This window comes from Scomber japonicus, chromosome 10, assembly GCF_027409825.1.
Source record: "Scomber japonicus isolate fScoJap1 chromosome 10, fScoJap1.pri, whole genome shotgun sequence".
NCBI lineage: Eukaryota > Metazoa > Chordata > Actinopteri > Scombriformes > Scombridae > Scomber > Scomber japonicus.
In genome coordinates, this window is record NC_070587.1 from 11,077,206 (window position 1) to 11,099,544 (window position 22,339).

Here is a 22,339-nt window from a genome sequence, read left to right on the forward strand (position 1 = left end):
TTAAGGGCCACCTTCAAACACTTTTACTTACTGGCCTGTAACTCTGCTGTAACCACATCTTCTGAAACCTCTGTGGGTGTTTTTTTTGTTTTGTTGGATTTGTGCAACAATGTCATAATATTGCTTCTACTTGACTTTTTTTGTAGTTTCTCTTTGTGTTGTATTCACTAGGTTATACGCAAGTTAAACTGATTAAAGTACTGATTGGTATTTAAGTACTTCAAAAAATGTGAAGATTATCTGTGTGTGTGTGTGTGTGTGTGTGGTGAAACGACTCAGGTCAAATAAGGACAGCAGGCTGTGTGCATCTCATTTATTTCACCCATTCACACACCACCAAACAGCCACAGCTATCTTTGAGTCAAAACGGCGTACCATTAACCCCTTAAATTAGAATACATAAATAAAAGCTGTTTGCATATAAACAGTTGCTGATGTACACATTCCGACTTGTTGAAGCACACACTGATTTACAAAGACACTAACAATGTTTTCTTTTTCTTTTTCTCAAAATCTATGTATGAATTGAGGCTCGTATTTTCAGTTCACTGTCACAATGTCCTTTCCTGTCGACAGATGTCAAGCCTTTGCATAACCGAGCAGGAGTAAAATCTGGTAGGGAGCGAGGACAGTCCTTTTGTAGTCGTTTACTATTTACAGAGTGAATCACAGGAGGTTATTTGAAACAAACAAGATAAGGAGTCAAGGAAACGATATCAACAAAACAACTAAAAGCTGTTGTTTTTTTTTAAACATTCATATTCGTTTGCCGTTTCCATCAAAAACAACCAGAAGACCACAGCTGGTTTCTTGTCTCGTTCCACCTTTAAAAAAAAGAAGCAAGTTTCCTTGATTGAACAATTAGCCCTTAGCCCTGCTTGTCACAAATTACACCCTCATTTCTCTCACACACACACACACACACACACACACTTTTTTTTTCCATCCTCGCAAGCTTCAGCCAACTCCACATGAACAAAACTCTCTGCTGCCTGTGGGCCCGTGGAGCGGCCCATTCTCTCCATCTAGAGGAGAAGGTCTGAACTACATAGTGCTTCTTGCTCCACTGGGTTTCACATTAAAAAAAACAAAAACACCTCTCTCTCTCTCGCCACCTCACGATTGTATTTTGCAGCTTTTTAAAAAAAAGTCAAAGATCTGTTGCTGAGTAGAAGCAACAAACACACTTGTTCCATCTGCTCTGAGCTCAAGCACCATCTCATTACACCCTAAATAAAAAAGGGAAAAGAAACAGAATAGTGACACTAAACCCAATTCACATACTGTACAATGCTAAGAAGCCTTGAAGGTGCCTGTAGTTTTTTTTTTTAATGATTGAGTAAACAAACACGATATAAGTTAAGGAATCCACATGGTGTCGTGTAAAACTCTGTCCATCATGGAGAGAGGAGAACAGAGGAGATGAAGAGAGGGACGTTTCAGAGTTGACGGCTTCCACTCGTTTCTCTCGTGTGGCAGTGCCGTCACAAAGCTCGACGACATGAAACCCATTCTGGCTGATTTTGTCAAACGTCTTTAGCGGAGTGTTGATGAACCCGAGGAGTCGGGTCTTACTCTTCGTCGGCGTTCTTCAGCATGAGGATGGAGTTGTAGATCTTCAGGGCCGGACCCAACTTGATTGACAGGATCTTAACGATGTCCGCCTGGGTGAGTAGTAGGAAGGCTTCGCCATCTATTTGCTAAAGAGCACGAAAAAAATAAAAATAAAAATTAGCTTCATATCGTTCAATTAGAAAATGAACACTCTAAAAAAAAAAAAAAACTAAAACTGTAACATTCAAATGTAAAACAATTAAAAAATAAAGAATAAAATGCAGGCGACTGTCACAGACATAACTGATCTAAACTGACTCATAAAGTGCACACGTCATCATTGTGGGTTTACTCACAGCTTAGTGTGTGGTGTGAAATTTGTACTGTACATCCACAAAGAATTATGCACAGTTTGACATTTAATCCTTTCTGGCAGCATTAAAACGCTTTGTGTCGAATCAAAAATGTCCAAGACAAAAAAAAACATTTCTTTAGGGCTACCAAAATTTTCTTTGGTTGACTGAAATTAGACATAATCTTCAACTAATCGATTAGTCGCGGGGGGAAAGAAAATGAACAATTGTTGGACGTTAGGGGACAGAGTGAACTCGGCAGCCACACATTTCCCGTTCTCTATTTCTCTCTCCGTTCTCGTTGTTGCTAACCGTCACTTCTCCAGCAGTCAGGGAAACAACAGATGTGACTTTTCTTTGTCCTGAGAAGCTGCACACTGTAGTCTGTACATTTACTGAAAACTTGCTGCTAACATTTTCCTCTGCTGCTCGCATTCAGTCACTTTTCTGCCGTCACTCTCTCACTCCAACACTTACTCGTTTGGCACACATTTTACACCCTATTCCTTAAAAAGGAGCAACACTACTAAGAGTTTTCCATAAAATAACACAGAGGTTGCTGCACAGAGGCCCCCAAATTCTAATCATTTCAAAAGAGTGGATATTTTTTTGGAATCCTAATCAGTAACACATTGGCTGTGTTCACACTGCAAGCCAAAATCCGATTTTTAGTCAATCTAGATTGGAACCAGATGGCGCTTATTAAGTCTGAACATTCATAAATCACATGAAATTGCAAACCAGATTGAAACCACCTTTGGGAGGTAGTTTGGACAGATGTGTCTGAGTCTGAACAGCTCCAAACACTCAAATCGGATTTGAATGTCCGTGACGTCTCTCTACGTCTCTACGCTACTCTACGTCACTGTATGCGACACCAGACTCGTGCTTTTCAGTTGTTGTTGCTAGCTGATATCAATGGAGGCAATGGAGGACGTTGAAAACATCAGTCCATGGACAGAGGACAAAACCAAATTCTTAATTAATCTTTGGGGAGATGGCTCCGTTCAAGCGAAGCTCGAGGGTTTGTCATTGCTGTCGCAATTATATGACATCACACAATACACGCTAGATGATGCCTCTGCTCCAACGATGTTGCCACAGCAACCTGTCAGGTTGGTCATTAATTCTGAACAGAGCCAAATCCGATTTGGACACTTGCTAAAAACAGTGTGGACAGTCGGGGCTAAAAAACTGGATTTGAGAAGGAATCAGATTTGAATCAGATTTGTCTGCAGTGTGAACGCAGCCAATGTGACACTAATCATTGAAGCATTGGTGAGTTTGGCCTGTTGCACAAAAGCTGAAAAATGTGAGCTTTGCGATTATAATAAGGCAACTGCAAAGTCTGCACACTGTGACTGGTATAAAAAAATAATTATATGAGTACACATGCGTAGCAGCAATACATAAAGGAAATATTGAATTGATTAGTAAACAAAAGGCTTATGTAGATAAGCCTCGTGTGTGAGTTTTTAAGTTGCAGCTGTGAACTCAAAACAGAAGAGCTGAGCGTGTTTCTTAATGCATATCTTAAAATGCTAAATAACTACTAGTCTCACCGTTCAGCAAAAGTTTAGTAACTTGATGGACAGGAGGCGAGTGAGAAAAAAATCAGACCTGGGTGAATCCTAATCAGTAACACATTGTGATACTAATCTGAAGCATCGGTGAGTTTGGCCTGTTGCACAAAAGCTGAAAAATGCTAGCTTTGCAATTTGCAACTTGAGATAATTTTCTCTCCTGTTTATTTTGACATGTTTCAATGATCAAAATAAATGTGCGATTCATGCATGAGCATTTGAGAACTCTGTAGGACTCAGAGTCATCTGCTATTTACAAACATTATTACTTTCACTATTTCCAATCTACATAAAAGCAGTTCTCCCAAATCACTTAAGTGAAATGAGGCCCTTACCTCTGTTTTAAATGTAGCAGCATGTTCTTTACATCCTGGGAGTCCTTTGACAAAACCAGCCACCTAATAAAAAAGAAAAAAACAGCTGTGACAGGCTGCAACATTCAAGCTGTTTAACTGAATAAACGTTTCTCTTCGGCTCAAAGTGCCTTTTTGTCTTTATGGAAACTTCATTATTAAATCTGACAGGCGAAGAGATAAAGCACCAATTCAATCTAACAACAAGAAAGCTTAAGTATTTATGCACAGTAGCGATTTCTCTGAATTATCAGATGCCTTCATGTTGGACAAGTGAATGAATGTCTGCTTTTCATGTGTTGGCACAGTGAGTGAGTAAGCATGTCTGACCTCCTCAGCGCTCCATGTGGCCACTCTCTTGGCAGTCAGCCCCAGGACCTCAGGCAGCAGCTGGCAGTGTTTGTCCCAGCAGAGAGCCACCCGGTGAGGGGGGGAGGCGGAGATGCCGGGGGAGAAAACAGACTCGTGGAGGGCCTGCTGGAGAGAAATGGCGTCTGGAGAGGCTGTGGAGAGGAGAGAGGAGGGGAGAGACTGCAGTCAGTGAGGGAGAGGTGGTGAGTTACAGCCTTTATATTACATCTTATTTTACACACATTGACATGCACCTTTACCATCGCCAATCTCCTCTTTGACATAGTGCATTTTCAGGTATTTGGGAACCGGAGCAGTCCTGAAGGAGACAACAACATAAAAGTTAAAAGTGTCTCTCTAATACAAACGCACACTCTGCAGTGAACAGGTTTCAGGTACCTTTTCGGTCTGGTTCCATTTTGGCTTTGCTCACTGGCGCCACCTGGTGGATCTGGCTGAGTGTTGCGCCCTGAACGCTCAGCTTCCACGGTCACCGGTTTCCTAGCAACACAGATAACCCGCTCTCAGGCACAGACCACTGGATAGAGTTGCATGTAAAACACTGATAGCAGTTCTCATGGGAGTGTGTTCATGCTGTCAGTGTTGTATGAGTTCAGCAAACCTGTTCTGGGACTCTTCAGCTCCTTCAGGCTGATCTGGCATTGAAGAGGTCGGCGTCATAGTGTTTGTGTGAGGGTCGGGGCGTCGCCCGCGGGGATGAGGTCCACTGATGGTGAGAGGTCGCTCTCCACTGAGACGGTCTGGCAGCAAACCCTCTTTGTTCAGATTCATCTCCGAGTAGGGACAGCTCACCTGACTGCACACATAAAACCACAAAAACTTTAACAAAAGACAAACTGTAATTTCCAAACTGTGAATGAGACAGAAAACTCACTTTTGATCTTCTGTTATAAACAAATCACACTGAATAAGAGGGAAAAGCAGCTAAAATTGCGTTAAACTCCCCCACACACAAACACGAGCAACACATCTACACAGCCGGCAGCCCACACAAGAATTAATGACATTCACACCAGTAACATGCTGTCTGAGCAGTAGTGGTAAGATACAGAAAATTTGGGATAGGAATTGAAATAAGAATGTAGAAGATAAGAAATTGAGAAATTTCTTTGTTCAAGTATTTAAGAAATCGGATTTCATCATTTTAAATGTGTTAAGCAACAGCCGTTAAGTCAAAAAGGAATTTAAAATGTCTAAGATGGAGAAGCAACACATCACACAGACAGAAGAAGAAAAGAAGCAGAACACAACTGAGCGAGTGTTACTGACGTGTAGTGGGTTCCATAGCGAGGTCCTCTGATGTGGCCAACCCCGTTGCATCCTGGGGTAGGACACCCTTGTCCTGGGGCACTCAATACCTCACTGGAGCCTGACACACACACACACACACACACACACACACACACACACACACACACACACACACACACACACACACACACACACACAAATGAGAGTGTGAATAAAAGCAAACAACTGCAGGAACATTTCCATTTTGTATTCATTACAGATTCCATCCAGAAGTTACATGAAGGTGGAGACAAACTGTGCTGACTGTGTTGTAAGGTTAATATAGTTTTTAAATTTTCTTTAGTTTTTCAGTTTGCTTTTTTATTTCAGTTTAGTTTTAGTTAGTTCAACAAGTGATTTAGTAGTTTTAGTTTAGTTTTTATTTTGAGGAATTGACTAGTTTCAGTGTAGTTTTTCAGGTATAAAGAGAAACACTTCACTTGTAGAAGCTGAAAATGATGAAAGAATGTGTGACACCAAATATGGTTTATCAATATGAACTTTAAAAATGTTCCCTTTTAATTGCATCCCACAAATGTTCCCATCAGTCCTCATCACTATACATTTACTCTTATCTATCAGTAGGTCGTACTCGAAGTAGTCCCATATTGGGCTGTGGCGTTTTCGTCCTGCAACTTTAGCCATTTCTAGCAAATCATAAAATGCCAGCTAAGCACCTTCTTCTTGCAGTATGCGGCAGATGATATCCGCTATGCATTTAGTTTTAGTTAGTTTTACATTGTTCATTGTAGGTTTTTTTTTTTTTTTTTTTTTCAAATTGTAGTTTTTATTTTAATTTCAGTTAACTAAATTATTTTTTCATTCCTAGTTTCAGTTTTAGTCTTAGTTTTCGTTAACTATAATAACCCTGCTGTGTTGAAATTAAAATTTTGGATCCTCAGCTGACCTCACTAACTACTTGGCGGGACAGACAGAGAGAGTTGAAGTGTGTCTCACCATTAGGGTATTGAAGAGGGTGTCCAGTTTTCTGACACCACCCTACAGGGTGCAGATCAGGGCAATCTGTCTCCACCCAGTAGTCGTACTCTGAACTCCAGCCATCAAAGTGGATCTGATTCAGTGAAATCAGATAAATACCGGATGATTAGACAGAAGCCGAGCACAGAGACAAGTCAAACAACATTTTGACGTGGAGACGCTTCGTACCTTCAGTCGGTGGTCCTCGGTGTCTGCTATAGTTGTAACACGGATGAGCATGGGGTTCCTTTTATCCACAGCTTCCAATTTCATCCTGATCTGGAAGCCGTGTGGAGGCCGCTGTAGCAGAGCAGCATACAAATCACACAGCTGTATGTAGGTTACTGTTACACACTGTGCATATTATACATCTTTGTGTGTGTGTGTGTGTGTGTAAAACGTACGGGTTTGAAAGCTCGAGCAGGAGCAGCCTGTGTGCCCGTCTCTTCCAGATATTTCTCCCAGGAGAAGCTCTTAGGCTGTTTATATTCTGGAGGGAAGACATAGAGACAAGACAGATCTGTCAGTCACTGAAGACGAATCAGACATTCAAATATCTGTGCAGCCTAATATAAGGCTGTTTAACATCAAAGACTAAAGACAATGTAGGCATTCACAGGCAGCATGCATTCCTCTACTGCTGTACTTTAAAAACTAGCTTTTATACATTTATTCAGAAAGAAATTAGAACTGCTTGTATCATTTTTTGCTACAGACAACAAAATATGCAGAATACTTTCTATAAGAAAATGTGTCAAATCAGGGAATTATTCATCAGTTCTGCAGCAGAATCAGCTACATCTTTTTTTAGCACATACAGTATATATTATAATATTAGTTAGGTCCTACAGTATATTAAAATAGATTATACTGACCCACGTGTGTCTTGGTCTGTGTCTTACCAGCTGGTGTGGTCAGAGTCAGCTCGGCCTCTTCACAGAAACCCACAGGATGGATGTACGGACTGCTAGCGTCACACCTGATCATTAAACAACATTCAACTTTTAACAATTCTCTCTCTCTTTCTCTGTCTCTCTCTAAGCCAACAACATAACCGAACATTACTTGTAACATTACCAAATCTTAGGAGTTTTCAGCAGGTTGTGGCAGTGCACTAAAACATAGTTGATCTAATTTATTAATTACTTTTAATTATTCAACAGGTAGTTCTGACCAGGAAATTTGATTGGACAAGTGTTATTCAATAAGTGCTAATACAGAGTGTAACTTTTCATGTATCACACCACTTTACAGGTGCTCTAATAACTGTTAATAACATTAAAAGTCGTTCTCTTGCTTAGACTTCAACAAACTCCAACAGACAGCTGTTCCTCTGGGAGTAAACCAGCTGTCACAGATGTTACCCAGGATGTGCAGGGACAGTGACACATACATCTTCCACCAACCACATACTGACAGCCGCTGCTGCACAGACACTGTCTGACACGGGAGTTGAGGCGAGAGAGATCATGGCAGTGAGTGGGCACAGGTGAGATGCTCTATATAAACATACAGAGACTACGATGGGAATTGTGATTTATAATGATGTGCAGGACATAAAATAATATACCGATAAACAAAAGACATCGGTCTCTTTAGCAGGTCTGAAATGACGCTAAAAAGTTACAGGAGACCTATATATGATACTGCTTCGGTCCACTGTTAAAAAGACCATTTTTTTTAAAAACAGTTCAATAAATGTATAATGTTTTTATTGTCAATGAGTAATCATGTTAAATAAACATGATCTCAATATTGACCAAAATAATCATAATTATGATTTTTGCCATTATCGAACGACTTGACTTTAGGCACCTACCACCATACTGATGCCTTACTGACATCTAACTCCTGCACATATCACTTGATTTAAAGCTTTGATCATGCCTTCTCTTTTCGTCTCAGCCCAGCAACACATATTCTGAGTACCCTCATCTGCTTGACTCTCACCAATAGTCATATGTGTCATCCCAGTTGTCAAAATGAATAAGCAGTCTGTTGTCCACGACAGCTGCGATGGTTGCAACACAGATCAGCGATGGGTTCTTGCGGTCGACTGCCTCCAGCTTCATCCCTGCTCGAAATCCAGACGGAGTCACAGACTAAAAGACAATTTAAAAAAAACCAAACACTTTTAGCCTGTGGATAGGCAATACATGAAAAAACCCACTTGTGCTTGATACTCACTGTGTTGAGGCTCTTGAAAAGGTGTTTGGGGGCCAGTTGACCTCTGCAGTTCTTCACATACATGCTCCAATTAAACTCTCCATCCTTACAACCTACAAGACAAAGTTACTCAGACGCGTTGTTGCAAAACACTAAATTAATGGTTATTTGTAAAACCATAGTTAGCATTTGTGAATACCTTTAGGCAGCAATAACTTATGTCCATTCTTCTCACACCAGCCTGCAGGTTTCATGTCCCATGAGTCGGCATTGGCCCAGAAGTCGTAGCATTCTGGGTAACCATCGAAGTGAAGTCGTACTCTATAGCCTTGAATCTGATACAGGAGGACAAGAAATGAGAGAGTGAATTATGGGCAGAGATAAAGATACTGTAATAAACCAAAACCAAAACCATAAACAAACAGTAGCACCCGTACCTCTGCCACAGTGAGCACACAGAACAGAGAAGGGTGACACGGGTCCAGCCCCTCTAGCTTCATTCCCACCTTAAAACTGTTTCTGCTTTGAGGAAATGACTGATGCTGCAGGACAAACAGAAATCACATCACAGTCATGACTCGGCTGTTTACAACAGACCAAATAAACAAAACCATCTGATTATATTTGAAAATATAAAATAAAATAAACACCTCTTTGAATAGTTTGACGGGAGCAGCAACAGCCCTCTCCTCTTCCAGGTAAGCAGGCCAGCTCCATGCACGCTTTTTATTGGGTGCAGTGGCCACTGGGGGCGGGTCACAAAGAAAAATGTCAACAATAAATGTGTCAGCCAATGTTTACATTTGAAACACTTAAGTCTAATCATGCGCCACTCATGACAAACCCCCCCTTGTTTAAAACAGTTTTATTCAGGTTTAGATGAGTCTAGTTTACATGACAATTTTATTAAATCATGTTATAGAAATAAATGTGAATGGATTATTAGGAAAAGAAAATGTTTTGTTCTGTTTTTGTAACTTCTGTGTGCGTGTGAGCAGATGCCTATATCAAGTTTCCTCAAGTGCCTCCAAATTTTAACTAAAAGAAAAATACTTTTTAAAAGATTTGAGAAATTTTAAATGCCAAGTAGAATTGACAACAAGATCACAAATCTGAGAAGAAAAAGTAACTGTTGATATACCAAGACTTACAAGAGGAACAACACAACAGTGAACTAAGACTAACAAAACAAAATGCTTTAGCTACATAAAGACTGGACTTGAGGTAGCATAATGCAAATTATTTTAAGACTTAAAGGATTTACAGGCATTACACATTTCTCTCCGCAGTCTCACATACCAAGTTTGGCAATTTTGGGACCTCTCCTGCCTTTGGTCGTCTTGGCTTTTTCCTACAAAAGTTGGACAAAATGAATTACATATCCCCCCTAAGGCTTTATGTATTTTCTTGACATAAAGATAAAGAGAGCAACAATAATAATAATAATAATAATAATAATAATAATAATAGGAAAATTACACAAGATTATATTTTGTTAGAAAAACAGTTGAAATTACAGCAAGATAAAGTGGCCCATAGCCCTGGCAGTGGTAGCAAATGTTACAGGTATGCTCCTTACCTCTGGTTCCTCCTGATTATCTTCCTCTTCATCACCAGAATCCATATAGATCTTCCTCTTTTTGCGCACACGTTTACCCAGCCTCTCGCCTTCAACTGCCTGACTCTCTCGTGCTTCCCCTGGAGACGATCTGTACAAGAGATTTGGTTCATGATAAAACAACATGTACAGTAAGTAATACCTTAAAAGACAACAACGTGGCGCTGGAGAATACAAGACGTGTGATCTTTACCTGCCACTGGAGGGCTGGGCACAAATGGAGCTACAGAACTTGCCCTGAAGGAGAGCATCCCGGGGAGCATGCCCACCACAGGCCCTGCATCTTGCCAGACCCCTGTTTGGGCCCATGACACTACTGGAGCCAACTTCAACACTTGGGCCAACCTCCACACTGGGGCCCTCCATACTGGGGCCTTCATCTAAAGATAGGAGAACAGGGCCGAGGCCTAGAGGTCAGAGAAGAAGGAAGTGTAGTTCACTGCACCAAAGTAGGGCATAAAAAGGTAAACACTGCCATACTATATGATAACAGTGCTGTAAAGGTTTAACATATGCTGTCCTACCTTTACTTTTAGATGATCCTGACTGACTCTGACTGGATGGAGCTGTGGCTGTGCCAGTCTGTGATTGGCCCTCTGGTGGAGGGGTGGGACTGTGAGATGGTGCTGGGTCCAAGGTCTCACATTTAGGCTCTGCCTCCTGTCCTTTGACCTCGAGGTCTGTGACAATCTCCAGAGTACCAAACTCTGTCATGCGAAACTGAAAGAAACGGGGGAGGAAAAAGATATTTTCATGAGGGTTTCTCTGAAAGTAAATTATTAAACCAAGGTCTCCTGATCAGTTATATTTGTAGTTGATGGCCTAAACGATGGTTAAAATCATTACCCGCGGGGTGCAAAACTTATTTGTCCATTGGCCACATGGCTAGTGACTCACATTTTACAGGCCACTCAATAGTTTACCATTGTTTTGTTGGCAGGTGAGTGAAGCAGATCTAACAACCACACCAATTTTGTGGCCTGCTTACCTGAGCGAAACAGAGCTGCTGCTATTTTCCCCTGAAAGTTTATGTTTTATTTCACAGAAATGCATTTATTGTTTGTAAGAGAAGGTGGTTTTCACTTTAAACAACACTGAGTGAAAACCTGCTCATACAGATTTGCATGAGTATACACATAACAAGGGATGATCCTGAATAGGGCTGCATCTAACAATTATTTTCCTTATCAATGAATCTAAAGCTATTTTCTAGATTACTCGATTAGTTGTTTTATCTAGAAGATGGAGAAAAATCTCGATCACTGTCCCACTGGTCCCAAGTCCAAGGTGATGTCCTCAAATGTCTTGTTTTGTCCCAACAAACAGTCCACAACCAAAAGATATTCAGTTTACTATCAAAGAAGACTGAAGAAACCAGAAAATATTCAGATTTGAGAAGCTGGAATCAAATAAATAAATAAAAAAATAAAAACAATTAATAGATTAAAAAATAGCTGGCGATTAATTTAAAAACTGACAAATAATCCACATAAAAATCTGTATCATACCCTGATGTCACTCCCTGGCAATGTGGCAATACCATCCTTCCAGTCCAGAGCACCCATCATGTCAAACTCAGCTCCCTGGGAGGGACCATCACTGGGCGGAGTGTCAGTCATTCCCACTCCTCTGATATCCCCAACCTGAAACGACATGACAGTCACATCAACAACACCAACATATACTCACATAAAGATGCTGCAAATGATCAAAATATGACACAAATGTTTAAAGGAGAGGCTCAGTCCGCATTTCTGACTTCAGTGATGCCATCTTCCATCTCTGCTGACAGTAAGAGACTATCACAGTGTGGCAGCCTCTGTGTGGTTTTACCTACGAAGTGCTCCCAACTCCAAATGCAATTTGTACCTGCACTTGTAAACACTGTTGCGCAACATCACCGCTAGATGGAGACTGTGTGCTGGCTTGCAGGATACACCATGCACTTCGATTTCAGACAAAACAGTCAATAATAATATTGTTTTGCTGGTCAACTAACCGGGAAATAGGTGCACAAACGGCCCCATTAGGATGAACCTTCATCCAGATCATTGACAAACACGATGAAAGATGTCTCAACTTTAAGTTTACCACACAAGTTCATCTTTTCCTTGTTTTAACAGTATCTCTTAAAACCGGCTGTTTGCCTGGTTATGGGCAACTGTGGGGGTAATTTGATAATCAATTTCAAGGAGAACACTGTTTTCTGCGCTGACTGGCCAAACTTAAAATCGTTTTAATCCGACTAAAATTGCGATATAACGTTTTAGTCTTGACGCATGTTCAACACTGAATTAAGGTGATATTTTCTACTCGCTCGGAGGCCATAAGCATGTGAAAAGTAACCAACAGTCCGAGCCAATTGGTGTTCATTAAGTTTGACTTTCCACTTCATACCTCAGTTTTATTCTCGCCATAAATAAAGTGTATGTAAGAGCGCCCATGATTAGCATTCGTCTTATACAAAATGGCGGAGCATAGGAAGAGGCCACCAACACGTTTAAACTATGTAAATTACTCAAGTTACCTATTTAAACAAAGCACGCAAAGCCGCTACGCGTCGAACAAAAGCACATGCTTGCAGTGTAATTTCCTGACTTGGTGTTTTCCTTCACTCTGGTTATTTTCTTCACTTTCCCCTTGTCACGGAATGTCAGCCCAGGTTTAGCTAGCGCTGACATGAAGCTAGCCCAGCTAGCTCCTCTCCGTTCAAGTGGACGGAGGATTGCTAGGCGGCTAGCCCTAGCATTGTGACTGGATGCAACCAGCTAAGGACAATCTGTAATAAATAAGTTTCCCGGTTAATAACAATAGGAAAAGGCAATTTGCAAAACATCAATATTTCACACAATAGCAGACAGACTGGCAATAACATCGCGCCACTGTGACGGGCTTGAACATTGTTGCTTGATTAATTTCTTCCAATAGAAACTTGAAAAACGATTTATTCTCGCCGTTTTAAATCAGAGTGGAAATAATGCGAACTAACGCGTACTAGCAAAACGAAGGCCGGTTTCTCACATTTTGCCTCTGTTAAGGGCAATAAATGAGTATTAACAACGGTAATGTTTTAGAAATAGTGGAACTCACCTCGTTTCTGTTTTAACTCTTATTTAGAGCTGGATATAGAGGGATGCGCATGCGTGTGAGATGCGCTGCCTGACAACTTTGGGTCTCGGAAAAGTTCAGTTTTCAATCGGTGGTCAATATTAGGCCTGTGTGTGCTTATAACACGCCCAAAACTCACTTCACTCCCGGTGTAACGAGTGAGAGCGACTTGACCGGAGCTCGTTTCTCTTTGTTCATAAACAGACTGAGAAGTATTTTCCTCTCAAGAAGCGCAAGGACCGCAGTGTGTCTGCTGAGGTCCCTCTGTGGTCAAACTGGACGCTTTAATCACTCTGCGATAGTCTGACGGACGATTTGTATAGATTTCACACACAAAAACATGCGATAATTAATTAATACACGACTATGTTTAATGTGGTGTTAAATACTCAGGCCTGTTAACCACCCGAAGTGATTTTTATGAACCAAAACGACCCAAATACTTTGCAACACACGATTTGTCAGTGTACTTACAAAACATCTGCAGCTATGTGGGTTGATGACGCTATTATAAAGCTGAGCAGAAACATTAAATAAAGCCGGACAAAATGAGCAGCTAATTCTATAATCAATCTCTAGAGCGAAACATCACGTCTAATACTGTGAAGTAGAGGTGATGTTTTGCGAGTAAATAATCAACATACATGGAGACTGGTAGTCGTGTGTTGCGGTCCAACATCACCTTATGGCATTTCTAGGCTGCTGGGTGTTGCTACATATCGTAGTTTATGGTTTTGATGTGACAGCAAATCCATTTTTAATTGAATTAATGGGATAAGCAGTTCACTCATTCACTGTCTGGGGTCTTTTGATTGATTTGAAGTGTTGGTTGAGTCGCTAACAGTCGTCCACTAACTCATACTGAAGCAAATTATCAGCTAACCTGCAGTATTCAATCCCACCCATTAAGGGCGGTTATGGAGATCTTATATGGACCAGTTTAGCCATAATAATGCTGGAAACACGGTTAATGAAACACAAAATCTTTATAACACCCATTACTATATCATCATTATGTGCTGTATAACAGGTACGCTGTGAGAAAAGTGGTTATTTCAGGCAACAAAGGCCGCCCTGATCGAGGTGAAGTGAGTTCATTTCTGGTAAAAGCAGCAGCAGCAGCAGTGGCGGCGGCGGCTCAGGTTGGTGTCATGTGTTTGTCGCTAGATGGCAGAAGAAGTCCACTTTCTGGGGGATTAGTCGGGTCGTGCAACCTGCAGCAAACCTTGGATTATTCTGTAATATAACATCATGTACAAATCATGAGATGGCATTCAAAGGCAAAGCGGTCGATTCGAAGGTAAGAGGGGCAACTCGTATGTGAGGATGTAACCCGCAGCTGTGACCTGTCCGAGCCGATCGTCTGTCGGTCGACTGAAGGGAAATCAATGAGCGATGAAAGAACCAAGATGACAAGACAACCCACGATTGTCGGGGTTTTTATTTTAATATACACACACAAAATTCCTCTAATTTTAATTTAAAGTGTATGCAGCAAGTCAGGCTTTACAGCAACATACGACAGAGTCGCTATCTGCCTGCTCACCTACAGCGCACAGCCCTCCCACTGCAGGACTACACACACACACACACACACACACACACACACAGCTCCAGGTTTTGGTAATGTGGCGTTGGGATTGGGAAAATATGTGGTGTTGCCTACTAGACAGATTATACTGTTGTGAAATAATGACTCCCTTCCCTCTCTGTGTGTCTCAATCCCCCCTCCCAGACCGTGCTCTTCAATCTGCTGCTGTGTCTGTTCATATTTTACTGTCTGTTCTACATGATTGGCAGCGTGTGTTTCGGTGCCTTCAGGTAAGGACCCCCCCCCCCCCCCCACCACACACACACACACACACACACACACGCACACACACACGCACACACAGACACACACATGCGCACTGACGCACATGCAAACGGAATATCTTCACAGTATCATCATCATCACCACCACCATATTCAGCGGGGGGTAGTTCATACTGAAACAGCTTCAAATATTGCTAAAAAGGTGTATCCTACTTGTTAGAGTATAATTTAACATACAGAAGTCAGGTAGGAAGTCTGGAGGTCATCACTTTGAGCAAGAACAAAGTGTCAACTTAAATTCTTTGATTATGTTTTGCAGAGGCCATTTACTGTGCTGTCAAAATGTGCTTTTTACAGTGATATTGTGTTTACATGGATAATTGCTAAATAAAATCTTTAATATAATATACACTCACTGAGCAGTTTATTAGGAATAACTGTGCAATCTAATGCAATCCAATACTCTGCCATAAATAATACTTTCACAAAGCTTATATTTATTTTTCTAAAATATATTTAAAATATAATGCACTCCAGTATATCACCACCATCCACTATGACTTCAATAATAAACACAAAGTAGATTTATCATCTTTCTGACAATGTCAACAATAATATTCATATTCGCAAGTAGAATTTATAGCAGAGCTGTTGTGTTGAATTATCTTAAATTGTACAGGTGTACCTAATAAAGTGCTCTGAGTTTATTTTTTTATTATCTACATACACACACTGCTAACCTGGGGCAGGTTGTTTTTTGTGTGTCCGCTAAATATAGTGACATGTGCAGTCTGCAGTATGTAGCCATAGTGGGTTCATTTGGTGATGGATCAACCTGAGATTGAGATTTGTTGAAATAAGTCTGTGAAGAAGTGTTTACATTACCCTGTAGCCTATAAGTGGAGACTCCCTTTATTCTGAAGCAAAGTGACTTATATCTACGCTTTATGGTACTTTAGTTCTCTAGTTGTAATAGCTGGAAGTTTGTTTTCCTCCTCTTGTGACATTTAACCCACTTCTCACTTTATACAGGTTGGATCACTTTGATGGACTGATTCCATTTGACTTTAAGACTGAGCCTACTGAATCCAACTCCAAATATTTGGGTGAGCACACGTTAACACGGTCACAAATGAAAGTAAACTTGTTTAATTACTCATTTGTGTTTTTTTCTCACTGTTTTGGTCTCCTGCAGTGAACCTCCTTTCCTTGGAGCTCACCTACTTTTGTAGTGGCCTTTTGTTTGCTGCAGTGGTGAAGAGGCGAGTCTGGGACTATGCTGTCACTGTGACGCTGCTGCATGTATTCATCACCAGTCTAGGTGAGCACAAAGTTACACAATACTGCTACTAGTACTACTAACGCGCTCATAAAAATACTTATTTTATTTTTTTATGCTGCAGTGATGATGGAGTTTCCCATGGTGTGGCAGTGGTGGCTGGCTTTAGGTAAAACTAATTGGCAACTTCCCTGTCAATAATTGCATCTCTGTAATCAGTTCTTTTAAATTTTGTACATTATTGTTGTTTCATAGGCAGCGGCTTGTTTCTGATGATCTGCAATGGTCAGCTGACAGCTTACTTCACCTGCCAGAGCGACCAGAGCTATGCTTTTTTCAGCATCTACTGACAGACAGAAAACTCCTCTGTGTGTGTACAAACTGTTTTATACTCAGCTCTGTGAAATGGGGTAGAAAGGATCACACCAGATGCTCTCCTTTCGGAGACACCCATTAGATTCTCCATGGTGATGGGCTTTTTCTGTTTGTCTCTAAAAAAAGATATTTCCTCACCATGAAGTCAGAGCTGGGACCAATTTGTATATCAGGAGTTGCCAACAGACTGGCATGCTTTTGTTTGTTTTATGTAAATGCCACAAGGAGTTCTCTGTATTTTGCTTGAGGCGTACAGCCTCTTGTCACTGTGCAGACGTTACTGTTTATTCTGTAAACTGTGAATGTAATCGCCAAATGGGGATGTTGCAATACATGCTTGTATATTTTACAGAAATAATGTGAGGTGTTTAACAAAAAAAACGGATGGTTTATTGTCTCATGTTCTGATACATTAAGCTAATCAGGACTTGTGAAATAGTGACCCGCCTATTCCATATTGTGAAATGATTTGATAAAATACACATACTTAGAAATGCACTATTATTTCCTACTGTTAGCACAATAACACGCACAATTAGACAAGTCCACTGCAGTGTTAGTGTAAGGAATATTTTGCTTAAGTATTTAAAAATAGACTCTGATTTAATAATTTATGACATAAAAAATAAATATTTGAACAATCGCTGCAGTGCTCCCAGAGGATTTGGCGTTGTTACAAAACAGGCCCTGCTGCCACACACTCTTCTTGGTTCATGTAGGAGAATCCTAGGAAGGCCTCGCTCGCTGCGCCCGTCTGACACCTCTCATTGACGGAGGCAGGGACAGGTTGTATTGTGAACTCAGGGTCAATGTAGCTGACATCAGAGGGACCGGTCTGCAAAGATAGAAGAACAGACACACACTCAGGTAAACTGTGCAATAGATTTAAAAAGAAAAGAGTCCTCACAACAAACTTCTGAATCACTTGTACCACTTTGGGGATGAAGGGCGCTGTAACTCTTCGGGCCAGGAGGTCGTCCCAGTTGATGGATGTAAAGAATGAATGTTCCTGCAGCTCCACCTGGATATAAAATGAAATAAACCCTGCTGTGGTTATGTGTGTTTATATTAATTGCTTTTTGTCTTTCTTTTGTGTGTGCACTTACAAAGTCACGGCTCTGGCCTAAACGTTTGGAGACATCTCTTTCCAGCAAGCCTCCCAGCAGAGAGCGAGCAGCCTGAGATACCCCACTGCGCAGCTGCAGAGGAGCGTGAAGTATGTTCTGAAACATCTCTGCTTTGCTGTGGCTGTAAAATGGAGGCTGAGAGAGAGAACAGGGGGATGTAGTGAAGAGAGGATGCTAAAGAAAGTGAGATTGTGAAAAGTTAAACGGTAATGTCCGTTTCTCTCACCATTCCGTAAAGCATCTCAAAAAGCACACTGCCAAGGCTCCACCAGTCCACTGCTGGACTGTATGGGTGACCCTGTAGCACCTCTGGAGCAAGGTACTCAGGAGTGCCACAGAACGTGTGCATAATCCCACCGATGGCCACACCTTCTTTACAAAGTCCAAAGTCAGCCAGCATCACATGACCCTCATTGTCCAGCAAGATGTTCTCAGGTTTGAGGTCTCTAAGAGGGAAACAGATGCAAAAATGTATTTCACAAAATGTATACTGACTGCTGTTACAACCTTCACCTAGTTTCAGCTTTGCTTTGCTTCTTTTTACTCTTTATTTTTTAATATACTGTTGGAGGACATAGTGGTTTTTAGTGAGAACATTTTTAATGCAGAACTCTCATCAAATTGAAAATGTCTTTAGGATTTCCCTGCATGAATAATTAAAACATGTGGAACACGTTTAAATCAAACATGAGGTAAGAAAGTGAGCAAAAATAATGAGCCAAAAAAACACTTTGAAGACACGACTTTGCAGCGCTTATATGTGTGTGTATGTGTACCTGTAAACAATGTTAAGTGAGTGCAGGTAGCCCAGTGCCATGGCCATCTCTGCAGCATAGAAAGCAGCCCTGGGTTCAGGAAATAACCCCTCTCTCTGAAGGTGGTAGAAAAGCTGAGGACAAACAGATGAGTGGTCACATACACTGAAAATAGTAGTTACCTGGATTCAACTCCAGTTCTGTAAGTACATGCTATGCCCCTTAATGGGCTTTGTTGTTGGTATATCCCTCCGAGGCTCCATTTCAGCACACTGAGACAGATCTTTGCACTAACTTCCCAAACAGTGGGTACCATCCACCTACTTTAAAGCACCAAGCACACCTGCTGTTCGCCTCCTTTTGAGCACAGCAACAGAATTAAACAGGGGACAGCTGGGCCTATAGTTAGAGGACTACACATGTACTCAGAATGTGTAGAACTGGACTTACATTGAGGTAACTATTACTACTATATTTCATACAAGTCTCCAATTTGTCGTAATCCACACAGTCACTCTCCTACAAGGGCCACTTGTACTTCTACTGCACGTGTGGAACGTGTTCTCCAAGCGACTCCAGAAAGAACTACGTGTGCTTGGTGTCTGCAGATATGAAATAAATCTAGACACTATATTTATATAGTTTAAAGTTATATATGTTTATGTTATATTGTTTTCCATGTAGAATAGTTAAGTGAATTGTGCAAATGGAGATAAGAGCTGCAACAAAATGTTGACGGGGTTGCAAACAAACAGGAAGGCTCTCCCAGGGGAGACACTCTTCAGTTCACTGTCAGTGGGCGGGCTGCCTTAGGGAGAAGGGGAGAATCGGAGGGTGGCATAGCTCAATTCCCACAGTGAGCGACATATTTATCCCATTAGAAACAAAAAATACCCACCAAAAATATACAGAGTGCAATTTTCACCAGGAAATGGGTCTTCGCTCTATTTGCTGCATCAGTGTAATTAATTGCCACCATAGGTTGGAAGCAGAACAGGGAAAATTGTGACAGATATCCCCCTGGTGGGGTTAGGGCTATCTCTGGCCAAAGACAAAGGCAGAAACAGGCCCAAACCCCTCATTGTGGCCAAGATCGTGATGGTATGGCAGGAATGGCTAGGCAGGCCTGGACTCCCACGTGTCTGCTTGGCATCAACAAGGCACAAGAAGCACAGGACTGGCTATTAGCAGTTATCTTCCACTGCGTCACTTGAGAGAGGACTTCTACCAGCAATCCATTTTTTGAGGTGGCTGAAAGATTGCCACCTCCTAACTGGGCAGTAAGTGCAAAGACCTTTTATCAGGTGCCAATGCGGAACCTTGTTGGGGTAAACCAAAAGTGAAGCCTAGGATTGTCTCAAGCTAAACAGATATAACCATGGAAATATTGCTAATTGTGTTTTGCTGGAGTTTTGTTACCTTGATTCTAAATCTGACATGAAAAATTAGAAGTGTTGAACTTTTCCAGTATTTACTAAAACAGCTACAGGACTGACAGAGACAAGTATTTACATATACATACCTCCCCTCCATTAACATAGTCCAGGGCGAAGTAGAGCATGTTTGGTGTTTGGAAAGAGAAGTGGAGTCCCACCAGGAATGGATGTTGCAGTCCTTTCAGCAGTACGCTCCTCTCAACCATCACATGCTTCTGCTACAGATATACATATGATACAGTGGATGGTTCCTCTAAAACATGACGTCTCTGCTACAGATATACATATGATACAGTGGATGGATGGATGGTTGGTTTACCTCTTTCCTCTTGACAATCATCTGTTTCGGCAAAATTTTCATAGCATAGTAGCCTCCTTGTTTTCTATGTCTTGCTAGCAGCACCTGTAAAAGTTTTGATATTTAATGTCCAAAAAAAAACAAACACAAAAACTTGCAAGGATAGAGATTTCCTACCTTTCCAAAGCTTCCTTTGCCGATAACTTTGAGGTAGTCAAAATCGGACGGTTTCATCCTGGTTAACACAACAAATGAAGAGATATATGTTGTTATATACAGCAACAATATGCTGTATGACTTCAGCTTACCTAAAATGTTTGTCATTGTCAGATCTGATTTATTAGAACATTTTATTGGTAATGTAATTGTTGTCTCACTGTATGCATGTATGGATGTGCATGGATTAAATCATCTGTTTTAAATCATCTCCATTTAGCTCAGACTGATTGTTTAACACCTTCTCGAAACACGGTTGTCTGTGCATCTTTCAGCAAAATACAGCTGAATCAGGTGCTTCTCAGTTGGAGGACAACAGACTTACAGAGACCAAAAGGGACTGGAGCACACTGATACTCTAATTCACAGCCAGAGCACTTGGACTCTGATGAAGAAGCGTCAAAACAGACTGTTAGCACATTTTAGGGCTCCGCATTAATCAGTGTGCTCCAGTCCCTTTATTCTCTGGATATCTAAAGAGGTTTCAAAATATCTTGTAAAATAATTTATGAATTCCTCACTATCTATCATATTAGCCTTTATGTTTTAATAAGGACTGCTTTTTACTGATCTATGAATCTATACATTAATTAGAATAACTCAATTCTGTAGCAACAACTTAAAACTATTTTTAACTATTTAGTTTGGTGAGGTGCTAGGCCACAGCAAAAAAGAGTTGCTCTGTATTGTGTTTCTTCCATGAAATACATCAGGACAAAATCAACTTACCGAGAGGTTTCAGGGTTCACTGGGCTCTGAGGAGAGAGAGAAGTGACATAGAGAGGCAGGATGGTCAGGAGGTCAGATTTGGTTTCATCTCCTGTCAACACTTTGTGTAGTCTTTAAAAAACGTCCCTCTATACTCACCATATTGACTTTGTCCTCCTTCGGTCTTCTCAGTTTGCTTTGCCGTCGCAGGAGCTTCTGGGTGTCCATGCTTCAATCATGAGGTTAACAAAAGTAAATGTTGGTTTAGGTGAGATTCAGCATGAAGAAGAAAGCTGTTAGCCTTTTTTTATGTTGTGACTTACTGCTGGCAGAGTTGCTGACTGGAAACCAGTTTGTGTAGGAATTCACTGAAGCCAGCTTTCTTCCCCTTGAGCAGAGCTGTAAGACAGAGAGGGGGGTTGCCTCTTACATAAGAGCTCAACAGCGGCATTTATTTAATAAGTAAGTGTTAAGTGGTCCCCATAACTTTAACTAACTGAAGACTGAGTGAAAGAGCAATAATAATACCAACCGTTATAATTAAGTTGACTAAGCCTATACAACAGTTGTCATGTTTATTTTACATTAAAAAAGAAGAACTGTGAAACGACTATAAATTTTGTTATGAACATTTGACTACATTTTTAATATGTTTTAAAGAGTGAAAGCCTTGATAAATCACTTAAATATTATATTCTTCTGTATTGGTTGTAGTCATTTCATCCTCATGCATGGCTGGTTAAATCTTACCTGAGAAAAAGGACACAAGCCGTCTCATTTTGGAATAAGTCATCGGTCGGTCGTGATTCACAGTCATCCTAAATACACTAAAAGTAGAAAGTTAACAGCAAGGACAGTTACTAACTAACTCACTGACTGGCCAGCAGCAGAGCAGTCCTGCCTGTCTCAAACTCTCCTCCACTAAAGGACCGCTGACGTCGTAGACTCAAAGTAC

At 41.0% G+C, this 22,339-nt stretch overlaps 3 protein-coding genes across 6 annotated transcripts; 1 reads left to right on the forward strand and 2 right to left on the reverse strand.

Moving 5' to 3' along the window:
* Positions 1-308: 308 nt before the first annotated feature.
* l3mbtl1b (L3MBTL histone methyl-lysine binding protein 1b) lies at positions 309-13,380 on the reverse strand. 4 transcript variants are annotated; one of them, XM_053326621.1, is made up of 22 exons: positions 13,358-13,380; positions 11,776-11,910; positions 10,792-10,987; positions 10,461-10,647; positions 10,229-10,358; positions 9,949-10,000; positions 9,300-9,394; positions 9,087-9,191; positions 8,849-8,984; positions 8,671-8,762; positions 8,434-8,585; positions 7,359-7,462; positions 6,888-6,973; positions 6,673-6,783; positions 6,463-6,577; positions 5,485-5,584; positions 4,817-5,011; positions 4,594-4,695; positions 4,443-4,513; positions 4,174-4,346; positions 3,826-3,888; positions 309-1,700 (listed from the first exon to the last, which is right to left on the reverse strand). In XM_053326621.1, the coding sequence occupies exons 2-22, from the start codon at positions 11,884-11,886 to the stop codon at positions 1,572-1,574; spliced, it is 2,505 nt and encodes an 834-aa protein (XP_053182596.1). In that variant the 5' UTR covers positions 11,887-11,910; positions 13,358-13,380; the 3' UTR covers positions 309-1,571. The 4 variants fall into 4 exon arrangements, with proteins under 4 accessions (XP_053182596.1, XP_053182599.1, XP_053182598.1 ...); XM_053326624.1 differs by lacking the exon at positions 13,358-13,380 and adding an exon at positions 12,795-12,903 and having other exon boundaries at positions 4,455-4,513; XM_053326623.1 differs by lacking the exon at positions 13,358-13,380 and adding an exon at positions 12,795-12,903 and having other exon boundaries at positions 4,449-4,513.
* A 1,259-nt stretch (positions 13,381-14,639) lies between these two features.
* LOC128366596 (transmembrane protein 244-like) lies at positions 14,640-16,819 on the forward strand. Its single transcript, XM_053327334.1, has 6 exons — positions 14,640-14,675; positions 15,111-15,196; positions 16,223-16,296; positions 16,386-16,511; positions 16,594-16,638; positions 16,725-16,819. The coding sequence occupies exons 1-6, from the start codon at positions 14,643-14,645 to the stop codon at positions 16,817-16,819; spliced, it is 459 nt and encodes a 152-aa protein (XP_053183309.1). The 5' UTR covers positions 14,640-14,642.
* Positions 16,820-17,236: 417 nt separating this feature from the next.
* On the reverse strand, positions 17,237-22,233 carry sgk2b (serum/glucocorticoid regulated kinase 2b). Its single transcript, XM_053326542.1, has 12 exons — positions 22,135-22,233; positions 21,708-21,783; positions 21,544-21,613; positions 21,406-21,431; positions 20,638-20,695; positions 20,482-20,565; positions 20,249-20,380; positions 18,748-18,860; positions 18,198-18,417; positions 17,951-18,106; positions 17,776-17,865; positions 17,237-17,679 (listed from the first exon to the last, which is right to left on the reverse strand). The coding sequence occupies exons 1-12, from the start codon at positions 22,199-22,201 to the stop codon at positions 17,518-17,520; spliced, it is 1,254 nt and encodes a 417-aa protein (XP_053182517.1). The 5' UTR covers positions 22,202-22,233; the 3' UTR covers positions 17,237-17,517.
* Between the last annotated feature and the right edge of the window lie 106 nt (positions 22,234-22,339).